This window comes from Eschrichtius robustus, chromosome 6 (genome assembly GCF_028021215.1).
Source record: "Eschrichtius robustus isolate mEscRob2 chromosome 6, mEscRob2.pri, whole genome shotgun sequence".
In the NCBI taxonomy this organism is placed as follows: Eukaryota; Metazoa; Chordata; class Mammalia; order Artiodactyla; family Eschrichtiidae; genus Eschrichtius; species Eschrichtius robustus.
In genome coordinates, this window is record NC_090829.1 from 11,731,219 (window position 1) to 11,751,133 (window position 19,915).

The following is a 19,915-nucleotide window of genomic DNA, read 5'->3' on the forward strand; positions in this document are numbered from 1 at the left end:
AGACAAGGAAGCTCCTGGGATGGTGGACCACAGTGCCAGAGTGTGTAGGGCGGAATCTTGCCCAAGGAGTAACCCCCCCAACTTAGCTTTTGATAAAACCGTCATAAGCAGGTTTCCCAAGGTTGGCTTTAATGACAGGCTCATGGAAAGAAGCTCCTTTCTCAAGCAAGTCTGCCCTCCGAACTTACAGAGCCCACAGGCCACAAGCTTCTGTGTAGAAAGTGTGTACGCTCTGCATTTTTGTAGTGAAGGAGACATTAGCAATGGCCAGTGGCAATGTCCTTGCCTGCTTTGCTAAGGTCATCTGACCTTCTGCTCTCCTGACATCACACTGGCCCTGCCATTTCATAAAAGCACAAACATTCCCCTTATTCTTTGGCTTTTTGTGATGTTGAATTTGCCAGGCAAGTTCTGGCTCTCCGCTCATTCAGGTTGGGCAGGAAACCTCACCAGTTCATAAATCCTTGGATGGCGCGTGCCCATTAACAGGGGTTACACTCGCATCTCCTTGAGAAGGCTGTTCTCACAGGCACCCACTCACCCACGCACATCCCTGATCAATGGATTTTCCATGCTTCCTGCCTCTTCAGGTAGGACCATCCCGCAACTGTGAAAGCACAGGAGCTTGCATATGGAGGTCTGCTCAATGGGGTCTACAGCCTTTGGGCAAGGAATCCACACAAGGAGCTGCAGCTGGCTCCCTTCTTTGTTTTTTTGTGTCTATGTGAGCATATGTTTCAGTTCCCTTTTCTGGGGAAATCTTCAGGTACACCCATTTCCCCAGGTTAACCCAAGGGGACAAAAGTGCTTTGAGTGTACACAGGGGTTTGAGTGAGTCTTGAAACTGGTCCAGGGTCACTGAGTACAAGCTTCTAAAGGTGCTTTCAGATGGTGGGAATACCCCAAACTTTCCTTCCATGCAGTCAATTGCCTCAGCAGAGGAGGGAGGGAGAGAAAAGCACCCTGACACCAGGCGGCCGACGTTGGGTAAATTGTGATCTATTCGGGCTGTTATGGTAAAAGGGGGTGAGGGCTCCCCCATTTCGCCACCCTCACGCTTTCCGGGAGTGAGGTTTTGTGACGGAGCCCCGGCTACCCCGGCCGGCCAGGTCTAGAGTCGGGGCAGCGCAGAGCGGGCGGGCTGGGGGCGGAGCGGGCGGCGCTGCGCTGCGCTGACGGCCGCGGCGGAGAGGGGGCGACCGCGCCCACTTCCTCCTGAGCTGGGCCCGGGAGCCCGCGGCGGTGAGCGGCGCCTTCTGAGTGCGCCGGGCGGTGGCCAGACGGCTCCGGCCCAGTCTGCGGCCGCCACCCCCGCGCTCCCAAGTCCGCCGCCCGCATGGACGCGGCGCCGAAGCGGAGCCGTCCGGAGGAGCCGGCCGAGCTGCCGCCGCCAGCCCGGGACTCGGAGGAGGAGGAGGAGGAGGAGGAGGGGATGGAGCCGGGGCTGGAGGAGGAGGAAGAGGTGGACCCCCGGATCCAGGTAGGGCGCGCGGGGGTGCACAAGGACCCCGGCATCTGCACTGAGCCCGCCTCGCAGCCACCTCCCCCAATCCCCCAGCGGTGCCTGCGCCCGCGGGAGGTGGCAGCGTAAGTCCGGGGCTGGAGGAGAGGGTCTGAGTACCCGGTTTCACCCGGTTCCTGGGAGGCTGCGGTGCCCGCGTGGACGCAGCCTGACTCTATCGCCGGGATTCCCCGGCAGGATCCGGGGGTCGCAGCAGCGTGCCCCGCGCTGCGGGCGGTTGCGCAACAAAGAGGAAAGGGGGCGGGGGCGCCACGCCGGCGTCTGGGTACCCGGCCAGGCTCGCGGCGCGGCGGGCTTTGCACAACCTCCGGGCTCCGGGAGCCGGGCCGGCCGCTTAGGCGCGGGCTCCCGGGGCGGTGGGCGTCGTCGGCCCCTGCAGGCGGGCGGCCACCCGTGCCTGGGGGTCGGAGCCTTCTGCTGGCAGAGGTGCCCGGCCTGAGCCATCTCCCTTCTCCTCTGATTCATTGTTAACAAACCGAAGGGCTTATTGTCACCACTGGCTCACCTCTCCGCTTGGCCTCCAACGGTTTAAAACCCAGCTTTTCCTCCTTATGAGGTCGGGTGTGAACAGAAATCTGGGACAAGCGGTGCGCATAGCTGACGCGCGAGAAGGCGAGAGGGTTGGCGTGGTTCCTGTGCCTCCATTTCTCTGGGAAATGATTAAAAACAATTTCCAAGCCGAGGTCTCGGAGTGACAGCTTAACCTCTTCACCCTCTAAGCAAAAAGCACAGCACATCCCTTTCCAAGACCCCTTTTTCTACCCTTTCCATAAAGCTTTCTTTTTTAAAAAAAAAAAATATTGCTTTTCAGCATGTGCTGCAGTTTCTGGAGACTTAATTGGTTTTTCAGCGCACAGATCAATTAAAAGCTCATTTAACTCAGCTGTTGCATTTGAATGAATTGTTATGGCAGGTTAGCAAGATAAAAATCAGGTGGAAAAATCTTTGCATTAGGAATTCTATTAAATAAAATCAGTTCTGGCTACTAAATTTTGTTTTCTTGGTAGGGGAATTCTGTTCACAGGGTCCTTTGTTTGCTGAGTAAAATGAGTTAACTCCATGCTGGGCACTTTTTTACAAAATGTCAGTTTGTAAATGTTTATTTAAAGGATCAGGATTAAAGCTAGTTTTAGTTGTTTGTTTTGTAAAACAGCCAGGTAGGTTGAATAACTGGCAGTTTGAAAAGACTTTTCATTCCTACAGAAAAATACTCAACCATGGATGAGATAATGCCAGAATTGTACTCTTGATTTAAATTGTTTCATTGGGTTTATACTTTAGGCTTGGCTTTGTTTTCTTTTATTATCTTTTCTGCAAAATCCTTGCTCTAAAGCAGAAAGCATTGTTTTGATTCAGCCTCTAAACCATTTGTAACAGGTGGGTTTACCTGAAGGCACATACCTGGAATAAATAATTGACCTTCTAAGAAAAGACAAATTCCTAGGACCATAAAGTCATTTTCAAAAAGGCCACCATCAAGAAAAAGGTTTCAGAAATGCTGACATTTATTTGTTCTTCCAGCCAAGGCTCAACTGTTTTCCTTGAGAATTAACACTGACTCGTTCCTCTTCCTACAAATTGTGCCAGAGTAATTTGCAGGTACTGGGGCTGAGTCATACTGGAAACAAAAGACAAATCCCTGAATCTTTTTTCTGTCCCTTTTCTTGATCAGGGAGAACTGGAGAAGTTAAATCAATCCACGGATGATATCAACAGACGGGAGACCGAACTTGAGGTACGGAAAGCTGGGTCTCTTTTCTCAGTGAAGTGGCGTCTGTCCCGCTGACTCCAGGCTGGTTCATTTTGTTTTAATAGCTGGAGGGTGGTTGCTCGCATTCCCTCCTCGAAGTTGAGCAACAGCCTGCTGCCTGACAGAATAAATTACACCACTGAGGCCAGCTTGTGGGTGGAACACGTGTGGATCCAGTGTCACGTGGTTTTCATCATGGAAGCTCCGAGGGGCCCAAACCAAGGGCATTACACACGCTTAAGCCCTAAAGTTAATGTGTCTGTGGAAAAGTTAAAAGGACTGAGAGGAAAAGTAGCTGTGTTCTTTAATGGACAAGAATGAATGAGCTCACAAAATCTTTTAAATATTTTAGGGTGGCTTCTTACACTGGTACTTGGAAATATTGTGTGTTTCCTCAGAAAGACTTAGACTTGTTTGACTTTCCGGCCCTAATCATTCACCCCCCTTCCACTCCCCTGCTTTTTTTTCTTTATTGTCTGCTTGTGCGTAGAATATAATGATCTTAATGGTACTGAAAAGCTGTTTAGACTGGGAAGGGCTTTCCTGCTGGGAAGAATCTTGGGAGCCGAGAGAACTTGATTTGAATTTCATGAGCATCTTCCAACCTGAGTGTAAACAGATTAGCATTCTTCACAGCTCCCACTTAGTCCGCATCCCTTTTCAGCACTGGTTGGTTTTACCATCCATCAGATTTGAACAACCCCCTGAGATGGTCTGAGAGCTGTGGGAGGACCCGTTTCTGTAGCAGGAGGAATGGCAGGGAAGGTCAGCGGAAGGGGCAAGACACCGCTGGTGCCTAGAGTGAGGGGGTGGGAGATAGGAATGTAATCTTAGCAGCAACAGCCTGGCGACCTTGATTTCTGCCTGCATGTCGAGGCCCTGGAGGTACTGTGGCCCAGAGGGTTAAAGCTAGTTTTCTGAGCTGTGTGTGAAGCGTTCTTGCTCTGTTCTGATTACAGGTGTCTATGAACACTCTTCTCCCCCAGGTGAAGTACAATCTGTGTGTTTAAATTTTTTTCACTTAGGATGAATCAAGTCTCTTCGTTGGGCAATTGAAATCTCTCAGAATCTCGCATTTGTAATACATTCAACAACAAAACCTCTACCATTTCTGTCAGGATTTGGCATTTCCAAAGTGCTTTTACAAGCTTTCTCTCCTTCCTGTCTGTCACAGCAGGCCAGAGCTGTGCCGTCCAGGATGGCAGCCTTTTGCCACATGTGGCTATTTGAATTTAAACTTAAATTAATTACAATTAAATAAGATTATATTTCACTTCCTCAGTCACAGTAGCCACGTTTCGAGGGCCCAGTAGGCACTGTATTGGACAGATCAGAGAAGACTCCCATCATCATAGAAAGTTCTACTGGACGGCGTGGGCCTGGCAGGTAGGGACCGGCAGGGACCACCTCTTCTCCAGGGGAGGACACGGAAGCACAGCGTCCTCACTGTTCTGCGACATGGCAGAGCCTGGTCGTTTTCCAGGTCCCCTCCAGCTCTCGTATTCTATCCCAAATATGAACAGACAACTTAGAAATCGTTTTTTTGTTTCTTTTTTTTTTTTTTGCAAAGTACTGGTTTATTCATTCAACACATATCTGTAGGCCTGCTCCATGCTGGCCCCTGTTCTGGTGGCGCTCCCCTTCTGAGGGCACAATTGTTTGATCTCTTAACTCTTTTCAGCCTTGATTTCTGAGCCCTCTTTCGGAACACACTTAGGTCTTTGTGTGTCACAGGAAGCCACGGGACAGGTGTTTCCTGCCTGCCTCTGGAGAGTATTCGGCAGTAGCCGAGAGAGGTGGTCAGGGCTGGCCTGTGTCACTGGCTGCCCTTTCCATGGCATTACTATAACCCAGGTGGACTCAGGCAAGTATAGTGCCAAGCTCTGTATGTCATGAAAACTTCCTAGCAGCCACGCTCAAAAGCAACAGGAAGCAGGTGAAGTTAATTTTAATCTAGTTCCTTTAACCCAGAATGTCCAAGATACAATAATTTCAATATGGAATCAATAAAATCATGAATGAGATGTTTTACATATATTTTTGTACCAAGTCTTGGAAATCTTGTGCATCTGTTACACCTAGAGCACATCTCACTTTGGACCAGCCACGTTTCAAGTGCACAGGAGGTGCGCGTGGCCCTGGGCCATAGTGGGCGTCTAATCGGGGGGTTTCAGCCTCTGTGCAGGCCCTCTGGATGCTTGTCATGCTCCCGGAACCCGCCAGGGACCTTGTGGCCGTGTGTGTGGAGGGCTGTGTGCCTTCAGGTGAGCACTGGCCACCCACCTTGTGTTGGGCACTGTGGCCCCTGCAGATACAGGTAGATATGGGTACAAGACAGAGGCTTTGCCTCCGGGAGTTGACGTTTCAGGTGGGGGTGAGGCGTGGAGGGTTGGCTAGTAATTACTGATTGTGATGAGTCCAGTAGAAGAGTGATGTGACAGAGGAGCCTCCAGAAGACACCTGAGCAGAAGCCTGCCGAGCAAGGGAGCCCGTGTGTGGAGTGGCAGATGGAGAGAGCAGTGGGGATGCTGGCGGGGGGTGGGGGTGGGGATGCCAGAGGACGCGGGGCAGGAAGCAGCCCCCTTAGTATATGGTCAGTTGTCCTTATTCGCGGTTGTCCTTATTTCACTAAGGTCGCCCTGAACCTTGAATTAGTGAATACTGAGCCATGGCTCCCAAGGGAGACGTTGTGACCAGAGGCTTTCGGGAACTTAAACCTCATTAGGCTCCTGTGAGCCTCTGGTCCCAACACCTTCATCCACTGATCAGTATGTAACTGTGTGTTATGTGTGTTTCTGTTTAAAGACACCTTACTTAATGTGTATTGTTGAACTTGGCCATCAGCACCATGGCTCAGCCTGATTGAAGCTCGTTTAACACATGTTTTCTCCATAATGCTCACCACAGCTTTCCTGGGCTTAGGACACTAACCAGCACTTCAGCACTAGGCTTGGGGGCCGTTTTAAACAGCCAAATCACCAACACAAAGCACAAAAGTGCAGAAAACATGGCACTAAATGGACTGTGTAAAGGATGTTTGTTTACAGCCTGAGAGCTGGACCAGGGTGGAGGGCGTCTGTTCGTCCTCCCTGGAAGCAGGCACGTTGGGCTACTGGAGTTTCTTGCCACTCTGTGCAGGTCCACAAATGACTGTAGAGCAGCCTGGTATTGATTTTGGAATCAGTTTTAGTGAGTCGGCAGATTCACAAATTTGGGATCCACAAATAATGAGGACTGACTGTATATAATTCGCAGCCACTAGGGGAGGGTCTTTTGCTGTCTGCATTTCCTTTCCTTTGCTTTTTGATTATGGTCTGCAGGGCCCAACACCCCTCCTGACTTTTGATTAAAGCAAATTGGTGACCCCAATGTTTGTAGCACTATTTACAATATCCAAGATATGGAAGCAACCTAAGTGTTCATTGACAGATGAATGGATAAAGAAGATGCAGTACATATATACAATGGAATATTAGTCATAAAAAATGAAATAATGCCATTTACAGCAACATGGATAGACTTGGAGGGCATTATGCTAAGTGAAATAAGGCAGACAAACACTGTATGATAGTGCTTATATGTGGAATCTAAAAAATACAGCCAACTAGTGACTAACATAAAAGAAATGACTCGCAGATATAGAGAACAGACTAGTGGTTACCAGTACAAAGTACTGGGTGTAAGAGAGGCTCAAGGATGTATTGTACAACACGGGGAAAATAACCAATATTTGGTAATAACTGTAAATGGAAAGTAACCTTTCCAAATTGTATAAAAAAATTGAAAAAACAACGAATTGGTGACCAGTTTGTGGCGCAGTTGCCTCTGGGCAGCCGCAGCTGAGGTGTCAGCTGGGATTCGCCTTTGGATCCCATTCCATGCCTCGGCAGTTTAAATGGGAGATGACCAAAGGTGTCTGATGGCTGGCCTGTTGTCAGGCAGACACCTGCCCCTTCCCATGACCACGGTTTGCCTCTGACCTTGTCTGGACAGCATGGTATCCCCTTGGCACTCTGATTTGTGTTGAGAGAGCCAGCCTTTTCAAGCTGTTGAAGGGACTAACCTTTTAACCAGAGAGGTTCTTGGATATAAGCCTGATGTTTCAAGTTAAGAAAGCACATGTATTTTCCCACAGGTGCATTGGTTAGTCAGCTTTAATTATTAACTCATGGAGTGTTTTTTGAGCACCTACTATTTGCTTCTGTGAAAGCCCATCTGGAGGGAGAGAGCCTCGGGGCCTTGTGCGGGAAGGGCATTCCAGCAGTGGGAACAGCCAGTGCTAAGGTGAGAGAGAGAGAGGGGCCTGGCCCGGCTGAGGACCAGCCAGGGGGGCCAGTGCGCTGGGGGTGGGGAGAGCAATGGATGGAGAGAGATAAACAGGTCATTCAGTGTGCAGCAGCCCTGCCAGGTGAGGCAGTTCAGGTAAACGTGCTGATGCACTTTTACAATGCGTACCCAATAGAGCGATCTCTTCTCAAATGTTTGTTAAAACAAGAGGCAGCACAGAGAATTTCTAAATCATTGTAATCAAGATTTGTAATAGTCCATGCCAGTTATTTATTTTTTACTATGATGTGTAGTGTTTTTGTATTCCCTCTGCTTCCTCTGAAGGCGGGCTGTTCTAGGGTGTGAAATGGTCCAGGAGGAGGAGGAGGAGGAAGAGGAAGGACACAGCCAGGCCTAGTAGCCCACAGACAGGTTTTCTGGCTCTGAGTAATCACAAGCTGACTTTTCCAGCCTGTCCTTCGCTGGGGAGGCAAAGGCGGTTGATTGTAAATGGCCGTGCGCTTCCCCTCAGTGCTTGGGCCAGGGCGGTTTGAAAAGCATTTGATTCTGGACATCTGTGTGCCTCAGACTCGCATAAGGCCTGCACCCAGCATCTGCCTTTGCCCCTGCCAGAAACCAGCAAGCATTTTCTCTTTAAAAAGAAGAAGAAAGAAAGAACGAAAAAAGGAGACTGTCCTGAGCTTGGAAACTCGGGGTCGCGGGGAGGAGGGGGTGAATTGGGAGCAGCCTCCTCTCTCGTAATGAATTTTTCACACAAGTCAGGGGAAGAGAGAGATTCTTTTCTGAGAGGACAGTGCCGTCACATCTTAGCACTTTCCCCTTGAAGATGTGTGTGTGTGTGTGTGGTGCATGAGTGAGGCTGGGATCTCTTTTGTAGCCAGGTTAGATCTAGTTTGAGGAAACAGTGGAACAGTGGCCTGGAGGCGTTCATGGAACTGGCATTGAGGGCCCCCTGCGGGCTGAGTCCTGTGTGGGGTTCTCACCTTGCAGGGGGGCGGTGGGGGGGGGGGCGGTGAGGGGGTCCTGGATTCAAGCCTTGGCCACAGAGCGAGGGACCCGGGCAGGGTCTTGGGAGCCGGGGGACGCTTTGCTGCAATAGGGGGCATTGGAGTCAAGGCCTGGGGACCCAAGTTATTTGGGAGGATCGGAGGGGACCAGTGCAGACATCCCTTGCAGCCTGTGCAGTGCTAGGGGCGGGGAGCGTTGTTGATGGGACCCTTTGTTCATTGGCTGGTTGTAAAGATCAACACACTTGAGGTCTTTACTGGGCCTCCTGGGCTCCCGAGCTGGGGCTACTTTTGTCCCCACAGCTCTGACCTGAAGTTTGGCCATCGGAATAGTAGGACTTAGGGCTTCCTGCTTGGGTGGTGGTCCCACACTGCTGCTGGGATGTTGGGGGACAGTGACTTTTGACCCAGCAGTTGCACTTGTAAGAATTTATTCTAAGGGGTTGACTGGGCAAGGATGCAGGTCCAACAGTGCTCACTGAAGCATTGTTTAAAAATGTTGGAAAAATTGTGAATCTGCATGACTGTCAGTAGGGGGTTGAGGAAATAAATGAATACCAAGCCCGGGCGATAGCTAAGAGAATCCAGGCTTTTAGATGATGACACAGCTTGCTATTAACCTAGAAAGGCATCTGAATGGAAAACAGGTTCCAAAAGCTTGGAGTCATGATTTAGACTCATGATGCTATTCTAAAAAATATGTTTATATGCATAAAACTATCAGGAAAGGATTACATGCCAGTTATAGCTGGTGAGAGTTGAGCAAGACGTATTCTCTTTATACTTTTCTGTATTTTCTGAATTATTTGCACTGAATTTGTATTACTTCAGAGTCAAGGGGGAAAAACCCCAAAGTCATGGGGAAGGGGTGGGTGGAGGGACGTTTTGGCATCAGGTGACGTGGTTAGAACCTGAGCTCTGCTGACTTTTGGGGGAACTTGCCCCATTGGAGCCTGAGTCCCCTCGTCTGTGAATTGGCGTTGTTATTCTTCCTGGGTGGCCTGGGGGACAGGGGGAGAGGAGACACTGTGTGAGGGAGGGCTTTGCTAGCTGCACAGCCTGGGTGAGGGAGAGGCTTCCTGCGTGCGGGGCTGGCAGCGAGCGCCGGGGACCGCCGGATGCAGAGAAAGTTCCATCGAGATGTGCATTGGAGCCAGGCCCACCGCAGCTCTGCCCTCTTCCCCCCAGGCCCCGCCATGACGTCTCTTTGTCAGAGAACGGCTCCGGGCAAGGGGCCAGAGAGAGGGCTCATAAGGCTAGGATTACAGCAGGGTGGACTCTGCAGTCTCTGGAGCAACAGGGTTTTGCTCTGTGGCTGGTCTGCAGGGTGTGTAAATCAGTTGTTTCCCTGCATGAGCCCTGCTGTGTTAGGCTGTCTTCTCCTGGGATATGCCTGGCACATAATGGGTGCTCAGTAGATGTTTGAGTGGATGAACGTCAAAAGGTTGCCCCTTCGTGGCTGTGTGACCTTGGGCAAGTTACTTAATGTCTCTGGGCCTCAGTTTCCTCATTCCATTGCTGATGCGTAGTAAGCCATCAATAAACATCATTGCTGCTGTTACTGGAGCAGGGCAGGTGAGGGCCGCAGCACGGTGGCTACTTGCAGGAAGGACTTGTGTCCATCCTGGAATATCTTTTCTGCTTGTTTTTGTCTGCTCTTCAATAATAATGATAGCTAATAATAATAACAATAATAACAATAAATGCCTACCATGTACCAGACCCTGTTCTAAGCACTTTGCATAAAGTCACTGAATGCTCAGCCCGACTTTCTGTGATAGATTCTATCATCCCCATTTTGCTTATAACAAAACTGAGGCCTGGAGTTCAAGTGTCTTGCTCTCGAGGAGTTGCGCGACTGCGCTGTTGACGTCGTCTGTTGACGTTCTTTGTTGTGGGGGGCTGTCTTGCCCACTGTAGGAGGGTTAGCAACATTGACTCACTAAAGGCCAGTCAACCGCACCCCCACCCCCCAGTTGTGACAGACAAGCATGTCTCCAGACTTGCAAGTGTCCCAGGGGAGGGGGGCAAAGTTGCCCCTGGTGGTGAACCAGTGCCCTAGAGCAGTGCCATCAAAGTGTGGTCTTTGCATCGAAGGACCAAGCTGGAATTGCAGAGTCTTGGGCCCCACCCAGACCTGATGACTCAGAATCTCCTGGGGTGGGGGGGGTGGGGCGGCGGTGCCCAGGAGTCTGTCCTCACCGGCACTAGCAGCCTCACGCATATCCATTAGGCTGTGTTCTGGTCATTTGTGTATTTGGCTCCCCCACTGGGCTAGGCCCCTGGAGGGAGGGGCTTGGCCTCCCCATCTTTGTGCCCTAGTATCTCATGCGGTGCCTGCACACAGGGGTATGATGAACGTCGGAATGAATGGCTAGAGTTTGTGGTTAGAACCAAACACCTCGTGGACTCGTGGCTCTTGGCGTTGCCATACACAGTGTCCTGCAAAACAGGCAGGTCCCTTTTCCCTAGTGCCTGCTCTGGAAATGCACTGGTCCCTGGGCTTTCCTTAGGCAGGGCCAACCCTGGGCACAATGGCAACACTGCTAAAGCACGACCTGTGACCTCCTTCCCGTCCCCTAAGCCCTCACTCCCAGAGGTCTTAGCTCATGGAGGTATAAGATTCTGCCCTGCTTGGAGATGCCAGGGTTTGAAGAGTGTTTTGCATTAAAGTAGGATGACATGTGTGGTTGTGGACCCATGACCATGATCTATTTAGTGGAAAAAAATCTAGTGGGGGAAAACATATAAAGCTATGTGTAGCGTATACGTAAAAGTATATATACATACAGTAAAAGAACATGTACATTTAACAGAAAAAATGTCTAGAACAGAGATATTCATAGTGTGGTCCACAGGCTATGATCTGTTTGTTACCAATTAAGGTGAAGTACATAGAGAAATTGAGAGTAAGACTTTAGAAATTCTTCTCTTTAGCAGTTTGACATTGCTGTGACATCCAAGTGGCTTTTCACTTTTCTAGTTTATTTTTGTTGTATTCTACAGAAGTGTTGATTCATGTTGGTTGGTGATGGGGTGGAGGGATGCATTACCGCAGAGTCTGAGAAGTATGTACCCTCAGATGTTACTAGTGGTTAGTGCTGGTCGCTAAGAATGCTGGTGATTTTAATTTTTCATTTCTTGATGTTTTCTGAATTATTTGCAATGACCATATTTTATCATTTTCATAGGCAGGGCATGAGGGTGGAGAACAAAGCACCATTATAAAAAGATGTCTTTATGAGTCAAAGAGAGGAATGTCTTCGGAAGGAATTTTAGGAACGATGAAGGCTGGTGGGAAAAAACTTTCAGATTGGTAGTCCCTGCCCTAATTGTAGATAAACGCAGATGTTGGTGGGTTTGCTTGGTGAATTACTGTATTGTTAAACTCTCATGTGGTAATTCACGGAGGGATGAAAAGTGCCTTAAAGGCATTTTAGAATTGTCTGCAGCCAAGAGACCCTCATTTATGAAAATACAAAACAATCACCAAGATAGAACAGTGGAAAACATTCCAAATATTAAGAATATTTAGATATTCAAACTTAGTTACTATATGGATTTGAGTAGTAGCATCCTTTCTACATGGATAAAGACTTGTGGGCACATATAAGTGGGCGTCATTCACTGTAGTCACTTATGCAAAATGATATTAGTGTGGGCTGTTGGCTAGAATATAGAAATAGCTGTCAATATTGAAATGGAGTCTACTGCTTTAAAAAAATCAGATGTGGGGGCTTCCCTGGTGGCGCAGTGGTTGAGAATCCGCCTGCCAATGCAGGGGACACGGGTTCGAGCCCTGGTCCAGGAAGATCCCACATGCCGTGGAGCAGCTAGGCCCGTGAGCCACAACTACCGAGCCTGCGCGTCTGGAGCCTGTGCTCCGCAACAAGACAGGCTGCGATAGTGAGAGGCCCGCACACCGCGATGAAGAGTGGCCCCGCTCACTGCAACTAGAGAAAGCCCTCGCACAGAAACGAAGACCCAACACAGCCAAAAATAAATAAATAAATAAATAAATTAATTAATTAAAAAAAAAATCAGATGTGTCTTTCTTTTAAACTATAAAGACCAGTGAAATAGTATGTAAACTTTCCTGGCCCCTTAACTGGCACCATTGTGGGAACATGGGCCATTGCTGTTGTAGTACAGTGACATGACTGTGTCCCCACATTTATCCGGGATACCGTCCCTCTGACTCCAGGGTGTCTAGGGGTGTCCCCACCTCAAAAGAAGACAGGCTCTGAGGGTTGGCAGATCCATTGTTGTCCCCGCGGTTGATAGAATCTTCAGATACCCCTGTTGGCAGAGAGCTGTGGTCCCTGTGGGCTGCAGCCTTTTAATATTGAGCTGTTATTTTTCCTTCTGAGCGTTTATTGTAGGAACTTTGAACATAGCGGTGTATTTGTGTGTGTGTTGGCTGGATGAATTAAACATCTATTGAACCTCATCCTTTGGCAGCATCCTGGGTATCTTCGCCCAGCCCTCCTTTCCGAGAGTTACTTAATCTGCCTATCGCCACATAGATGCTTCTAACAGTAGAGACTGTATCCCTTTCATGCAACACATCTTAACCAAGAGTCTCACGATAATTTGCAAATTTGCAAAGGCACTCTGAGCTCAGGGAATCAGCCTCTTTCATTTCCTTAAAGGAAGATGGAAAACAATTTCGTTCTATTTTTGCCTGACTTTTTTCCTTTGCTGTGTTTTGCTGGATTATCCAAGAGATATTAATGTTTGCTCTGACAGAAAGAAACTGCCAGCAGGGAGACAATGACAGGAACATCCGCTGTTTATTCTCACTGCAGCCAAACCCACGTAATGTAAACGCATACTCTGTGGCATCAGACTCACCCCAAGCATGATGAACGGGGTCCGGGTATTTTCATCCACCTGACCCTTTTGTTGCCAACATGCAAAAGGCTTCAGCTTCATTCTGATAAGATATGAAACGTGCAGATTTGATGTTCTCTTCCCTGGTTTTTGGCTTTTTAAAAAATAATTAATTAATTTTTGGCTGCGTTGGGTCTTCATTGCTGCGCGCAGCCTTTCTCTACTTGCAGCGAGCAGGAGCTACTCTTTGTTGCAGTGCACAGGCTTCTCATTGCGGTGGCTTCTGTTGTTGCAGAGCATGGGCTCTAGGTGTGCAGGCTTCAGTAGTTGCAGCACGTGGCCTCAGTAGTTGCAGCACAGGGCTCAGTTGCAGCACGCAGGCTCAGTAGTTGCAGCACACAGGCCCTAGAGTGCACGGGCTTCAGTAGTTGTGGCATGCGGGCTCAGTAGTTGTGGCTCGCGGGCTCTAGAGCGCAGGTGCTGTAGTTGTGGCGCACGGGCTTAGTTGCTCCGTGGCATGTGGGATCTTCCCAGACCAGGGATCGAACCTGTGTCCCCTGCATTGGCAGACAGATTCTTAACCACTCTGCCACCAGGGGAGTCCCAGCTTTTTTGGAAGAAGAGATGAAACGAAGATGTTCTTCCTTGTGGTTCTGGTTACTATTTCTACCTAATGAATTACCCCCCAAACTACTTTACCCCAAATCAAATGCTTTATTTTGCCCATGATTTGTTGGGTTGGGAATTTGGAGAGGGCTCCGCAGGGTGGTTCTCGCTGGAGGAGTCTTGAGCAGTTGCAGGCAGATGTCGGTGGGGCTGGGGTGGGGTGGTGTGCTCATCCGAACGCCCGACAGGACTGGATGTCCGAGGAGGCCCACTCCTGTGTCTGGCTGTGGATACTGGCTCTTGGCTGGGGGCTCAGCTGGTCAGTGGTCAGTGTTTACATCCGACCGTCCCAGCACGGCGGTCCCAGGTACTGTGACCTCCTCATGGTGCCTGGCTTCCCACAGTGGGCATCCCAAGATGACCAGGTGGGAGCATCACAGCTTTGGAAGTCTCATAGCAGCACTTCTGTCGTATTCTGCTGGTCCAAGCAGCCATGAGCCTGCCCAGGTTCAAGAGGAGATGGCCCAGACGCCACCTCTTGATGGGAGCAGTCCTAAAGCATTTTGAGCCCTGTTTTAGAATGGCCACACTCCTGGTGGTGATACAGAGACAGTGACTCGTTCTGAGGCCCGCAGGATGTCCGTTTGCTTCATGAACAGCCACATTTCAGAGTGCCTTGCCGAATTGCTTTAATAGTTAACCAGCCAGCAGAGCAAGGACTTTGATTTGTACTGTCAGTAACCCTTAAACCAGCCAGCGACAATTAAAGCAAGAGGGAGCAGTTTTGAGCTGTGCTATGGGTCTTGTGATAGGGAATTCTTTGCTTTGCCTATTTCTTAAAAATGTTGTCTGAGAGAATATTATGCCGTGGCTTCAATGCCTATTACAGAAAATTAGTGGAGCCTAGAGTCCCCAAAGTACAGTAGCTAGACAGACACTTTATAAATTCAGGGGGGAGGTTCTTAAGCTCCTTGGATAGCTCTTGAGCGCTGCTTTCTTTCCCTGCCACGGGTTTTGCTAGCGTCCCCACTGCAGAAATAGGATCCTGGTATTGCATGCATTTGCTGGAAGTTGGATCCACTCCCCAAGTTGGAACTTGTTCAAGCAAATCATGCTTTGATGCTGTGAACCTTGGGATCAAAAAAGCATAGGAAAACTTGTTTTGGAGCTAATAGAGGAAAAGCATGGGCTTGGGAGTTCAGGAGAGCTAGGTTTGAATTCTCCCTCTGCCTTTTCATAAGCTGTGCAGTCTTGGCAAGGTTTTTAGCTTTTCTGGGCTTTTCATTTCCTTCTCTCTAAAGTGGGAAGAGCAATACCTATCTTGCAGGGTTGTTAAGGATTAAGTAAGGTCATGATTTTAAAGTGCCTGGCACAGTACCTAGCATATAAAACATTCAGCCAGCTTCGGTCCTTCCCTTTCTAACCATTGCTATTTATTGAATAACAACACCTGCCACGACTATTTATCAAAAGCTTATTGTATTCCAAGCATTGTGCTAAGTGGTTTGTGTAGTTTATCCTGTTAGTTCTCAAAACTAACACAGTGTCTTGAGGACATTGATGAGACATGGAGATTGAACCAGTTCTCACGGGTCACATGGCCAATGGGATGAGGACCCAAGATTTGAATCCAGGAGTCTGAGGCTGGAGCCCATGCCCTGAAGTAGTTTTTAATATGTGTGTTTGTGGGTGTGGAGGCTTTATCTTCTGAGGTCCTCACCGGGGCTGGTGAGATGAAAGAATGCTGATCTAGAACTTAGGGGACCAAGTTTTCAGTCTTTGCCCTGACACTCGCCAAATACATACACATCCTTGGGAGAGGCTTCAGTTTCCTCCTTTGTGAAATGGGAGCCTCTAAGCTAAATGATGGGCAATGGCTTTTCCAGTCCTGATATTGAATGACCGAGATTTAAAAAAAAATTTTTATTTTATTGAAGTATGGTTGATTTACAATGTTGTGTTAATTTCTGCTGTATAGCAAAGTGATTCAGTTATACATATATATGCATTTTTTCATATTCTTTTCCATTATGGTTTATCACAGGATATTGAATATAGTTCTCTGTGCTATACAGTAGGACCTTGTTGTTTATCCATTCTCTATATAATAGTTTGCATCTGCTAATCCCAAACTCCCAATCCATCCCTCCCCCATCCCCCCTTGGCAACCACAAGTCTGTTCTCTATGTTTGTGAGTCTGTTTCTCTTTTGTAGATAAGTTCATTTGTGTCATATTTTAGATTCCACATATAAGTGATACCATATGGTATTTGTCTTTCTCTGTCTGACTTTCTTCACTTAGTATGATAATCTCTAGGTCCATCCATGTTGCTACAAATGACATTATTTCATTCTTCTTTATGGCCGGGTAGTATTCCATTGTATATATGTACCATGTCTTCTTTATCCATTCATCTGTCAATGGGCATTTAGGTTGTTTCCATGTCTTGGCTATTGTGAATAGTGCTGCTATGAACATTGGGGTGCATGTACCTTTTTGAATTACCGTTTTGTCCAGATATATGCCCCGGAGTGGGATTGTTGGATCATATGGCAGCTCTATTTTCAGTTAAAAAAAGAAAAAATTTATTTATTTGGCTATGCTGGGTCTTAGTTGTGGCATGCAGGATGTTTGTTGCTGCGTGCAGGATCTTCATTGTGGCATGCGGAATCTTTAGTTGCAGCATGCGGGATCTTTTTTAGTTGCGGCATGCAGGATGTTTAGTTGAGGCATGCGGGATCTTTAGTTGCAGCATGTGGGCTCTTTTAGTTGCGGCATGTGAGATCTCTAGTTGCGGCATGCAGGCTCCTTAGTTGCGGCATGCAGGTTCTTTTAGCTGCAGCACGTGGGATCTTTAGTTGTGGCATGCGGGATCTAGTTCCCTGACCAGGGATCGAACCCGGGCCCCCTGCATTGGGAGCGTGGAGTCTTAACCATTGGACTACCAGCGAAGTCCCTATTTTCAGTTTTTTGAGGAACCTTCATACTGTTTTCCATAGTGACTGCACCAGTTTACTGGAATGATTGAGATTTTGATTTGAATCTAGCCACATGCTGAATGAGCTGAGTCCCCCTCAGTCTTGATGATGGGGAAATAGAAAACATTGGTCAATCTGTGCTGCAGCCAACTTAAAGTTTGATCTTTATTGAAGCAATACTTGCACATAGTTGAAGAAAAGGCCCTGAGAAAATGAAAGTCCTCTGCCTCATTCCTTCCCACCCCCAGTTCTGCTAGAAGCAGCCACTTTTCCTGTTTTTAGCCACTTCTTCTGGGTTCCTCCATGTCTCTTAAACCAATGGCAGTGGATTTTTACTTTGTTTCCTTTGCATCCTTCGTCCTCCTTTCTTTCCGTTCTGTTCCGTGAGCTGCAGTCAGAAGGAAGGTCCTCCAAGAGGAGCAAGGCAGCAGCTTGCCTGGAGTGCTGGGCGGGGGGGTGCGTGCTTTCCACAGAGGCCTCACTGCCTGGTCGCTCGAGCTTCCCTAGGCCGGGCCGTGAACTCACCATTGCCCTCATGCTGACACTCATGTTAATTCTAAAACAGACCTTGTATTGCATAACTGCTTGATGGGTGGCTGAAACATCACCCTTGATAAATGTTCACATTAATTGTATGATCTGTCTAAAATCTAATATTTGCACTTTTTTTTTTTTAATAGGAAGGCCTATTTTATTTTATTTATTTATTTTGGCTGCATTGGGTCTTCGCTGCTGTGCGCAGGCTTTCTCTAGGCGGGGGCTACTCTTTGTCGCCGTACGCAGGCTTCTCATTGCAGTGGCTTTTCTTGTTGCGGAGCACGGGCTCTAGGCCCACAGACTTCAGTAGTTGAAGCACGTGGGTTCAGTATTTGCGGCATACAGGCCCTGGAGCACGCGGGCATCAGTAGTTGCGGTGCGTGGGCTCAGTAGTTGCGGTTCTAGGGTGCGCGGGCTTCAGTAGTTGTGGCGCATGGGCTTAGTTGCTCCACAGCATGTGGGATCTTCCCGGACCAGGGATCGAACCCATGTCCCCTGCAATGGCAGGCGGATTCTTAACCACTGGGCCACCAGGGAAGTTCCCCTAATATTTGCATATGTTTGAAAAAAAGTGAGTCTTAAAATTGAGGAAATATGTTAAGCCTTTCTGTGCAGACGTGGAGATAGTTCACTTGTGGTTGAACTGCATAAAATGCCTGAGTTTCAGCAGTTCTGCCTCCTCTCACACAGAGAATCTTGTGGGTTTAAAAACATGTGTTTGGCTCTGAATGAAAAAAGCAGCGGGTCCTGTCAGCCTTCTCAGCTCTGCTGTGTATGTGTGTGTCACTGTGCGTGTGAGAGTGTGTGCATGAATGTGCCTGTGTCTTTCTGTGTATGTGTCTCTGAGTGAGTGTGTGTGTGTGTGTGTGTGTGTGTATGTGTATGTGTGTGTAGGGTGGTTATGTAACTTCTGTCCCTCCTCCTGGGCCTCCTACAATTAAAGGGCTAAAGGGCTGATGGGTTTTCTCCTTTGTGGTGCTTTGGACCTTAGGCTATTTAAACGTATTTTTTGTAATGGGTTAGATTCTATCCTGGTGGCTCCTGCCTATGTAACATCAACAAAAAAGGTGAATTGAAAGTGAGTCTTTCCCAGTGACAGACATTCTACACAATAACTGGTTCATATTATTGAAAACTCTCAAGGCCATGAAAAACTGAAGAATGCTTCCAGATTAGGGAGACTAGAGAGAGATTGACAGTAGATGCCATGTGAGTCCTGGACTGGATCCTGGACCAGGAAAAATATCTTTTTCCCTTTGCTGTAAAAGATGTTGGTGGGACAGTTGATGCAATTTGAACAAAGTCATAGATTGGATTAATGGCATCGTATCAATGTTAATTTTCTGACTGTGATCATTGTACTCTGGTTCTGTGAGAGAATGTCCTCATCTTTAGGAAATACACACCGAAGTATTTCAGGGTAAAGGGACATCATGTCTGCATCTTACCCTCATTTTTTCCCAGTTGGAAATTATTTTAAATTAAAAAAGTTTAAAAAAGAGCTTTTTCCTTATTCCCAGACCTACCGACTGCCTTAACTCGGCCTCCAAATGGCTGTGGAATCTTGACGTTGCACGAAGCTGGGTGGTCCAGTGTGGGGACAGCTGCGGGGGCTGCCTGTGCTCTGGGAGACGGGAGTGGGTCCTCACCTGCTTGTTTGGAAACATCCCTCTGTCAAATCAGAATTCTAGAGCACAGCCTTTCTGCCTGGGAGTAACTTGGTTCCACTTAGGCCTAAAAAAGCTCTCAGACCCTTGATAACCTCGGAAGAGGCCAACTGGCCCCAGGAAACCATGCTGACAGCCGTCTTTTCTTACTTTCCTTTTCTCCTCTCTCAGTGGAAGGAAGCTGTTGGTGGCCCAGAACCAGGACAGGTGGTGTGGTGCTGTGGAAAGAGGAAGCAGGGCTGACCTTGTCACCAAGGCTGCCGAGCTGCACAGGGCCTGCCCCTGGGTCTGGAGCTGGGGTGGAATCCCCTACACTTTCTTCCAAACCACTCAAACGGCTTAAATAAAAGGCAGGATTTTCCTTCATGAACCCCAAGGGTGGGGAGGGCGTTGTAGAGCCTTGAGCAGGGACACCAAGCATCCCCGCATCGTTATTCGCAGTCCTCACTGCGAGGACCTCACGGGTCTTCACTCTCAAAGGTGCCTTGGTTGGGTTGGTAAATGATCTGGCTGTGTAATTGCAGAATTCGGGTCGGGAAGCGGGATCATCGCCCGTATCCCTCCTCTGCTGCCTCCTCTTCTCTCGTTTGCCTTCTCTTCCCTCTCGGTCATCTCTCTCTGTGTCCCCATCTCTCCCCCATCTGGCTTCCTCCGGTTTGTCCCCTGGGAGAGGGTCTTGTGTCAGAAGCACAGCAGCAGGGCTCTGCTTACGCGTGAGGCACAGTCC

The 19,915-nt window shown here is 48.5% G+C and overlaps 1 protein-coding gene across 1 annotated transcript in view; it reads left to right on the forward strand.

Annotated features, from left to right (window-relative positions):
• The first annotated feature begins 1,207 nt into the window (after nucleotides 1–1,207).
• SH3BP5 (SH3 domain binding protein 5) overlaps nucleotides 1,208–19,915 on the forward strand; it is a 71,232-nt gene continuing 52,524 nt past the window's right edge. Inside the window, exons 1-2 of the mRNA XM_068545891.1 lie at nucleotides 1,208–1,480; nucleotides 3,195–3,257. Of these exons, the coding sequence (XP_068401992.1) occupies nucleotides 1,337–1,480; nucleotides 3,195–3,257 (207 nt within the window). The 5' untranslated portion in view covers nucleotides 1,208–1,336. The remainder of the gene's footprint in view (nucleotides 1,481–3,194; nucleotides 3,258–19,915) is intronic.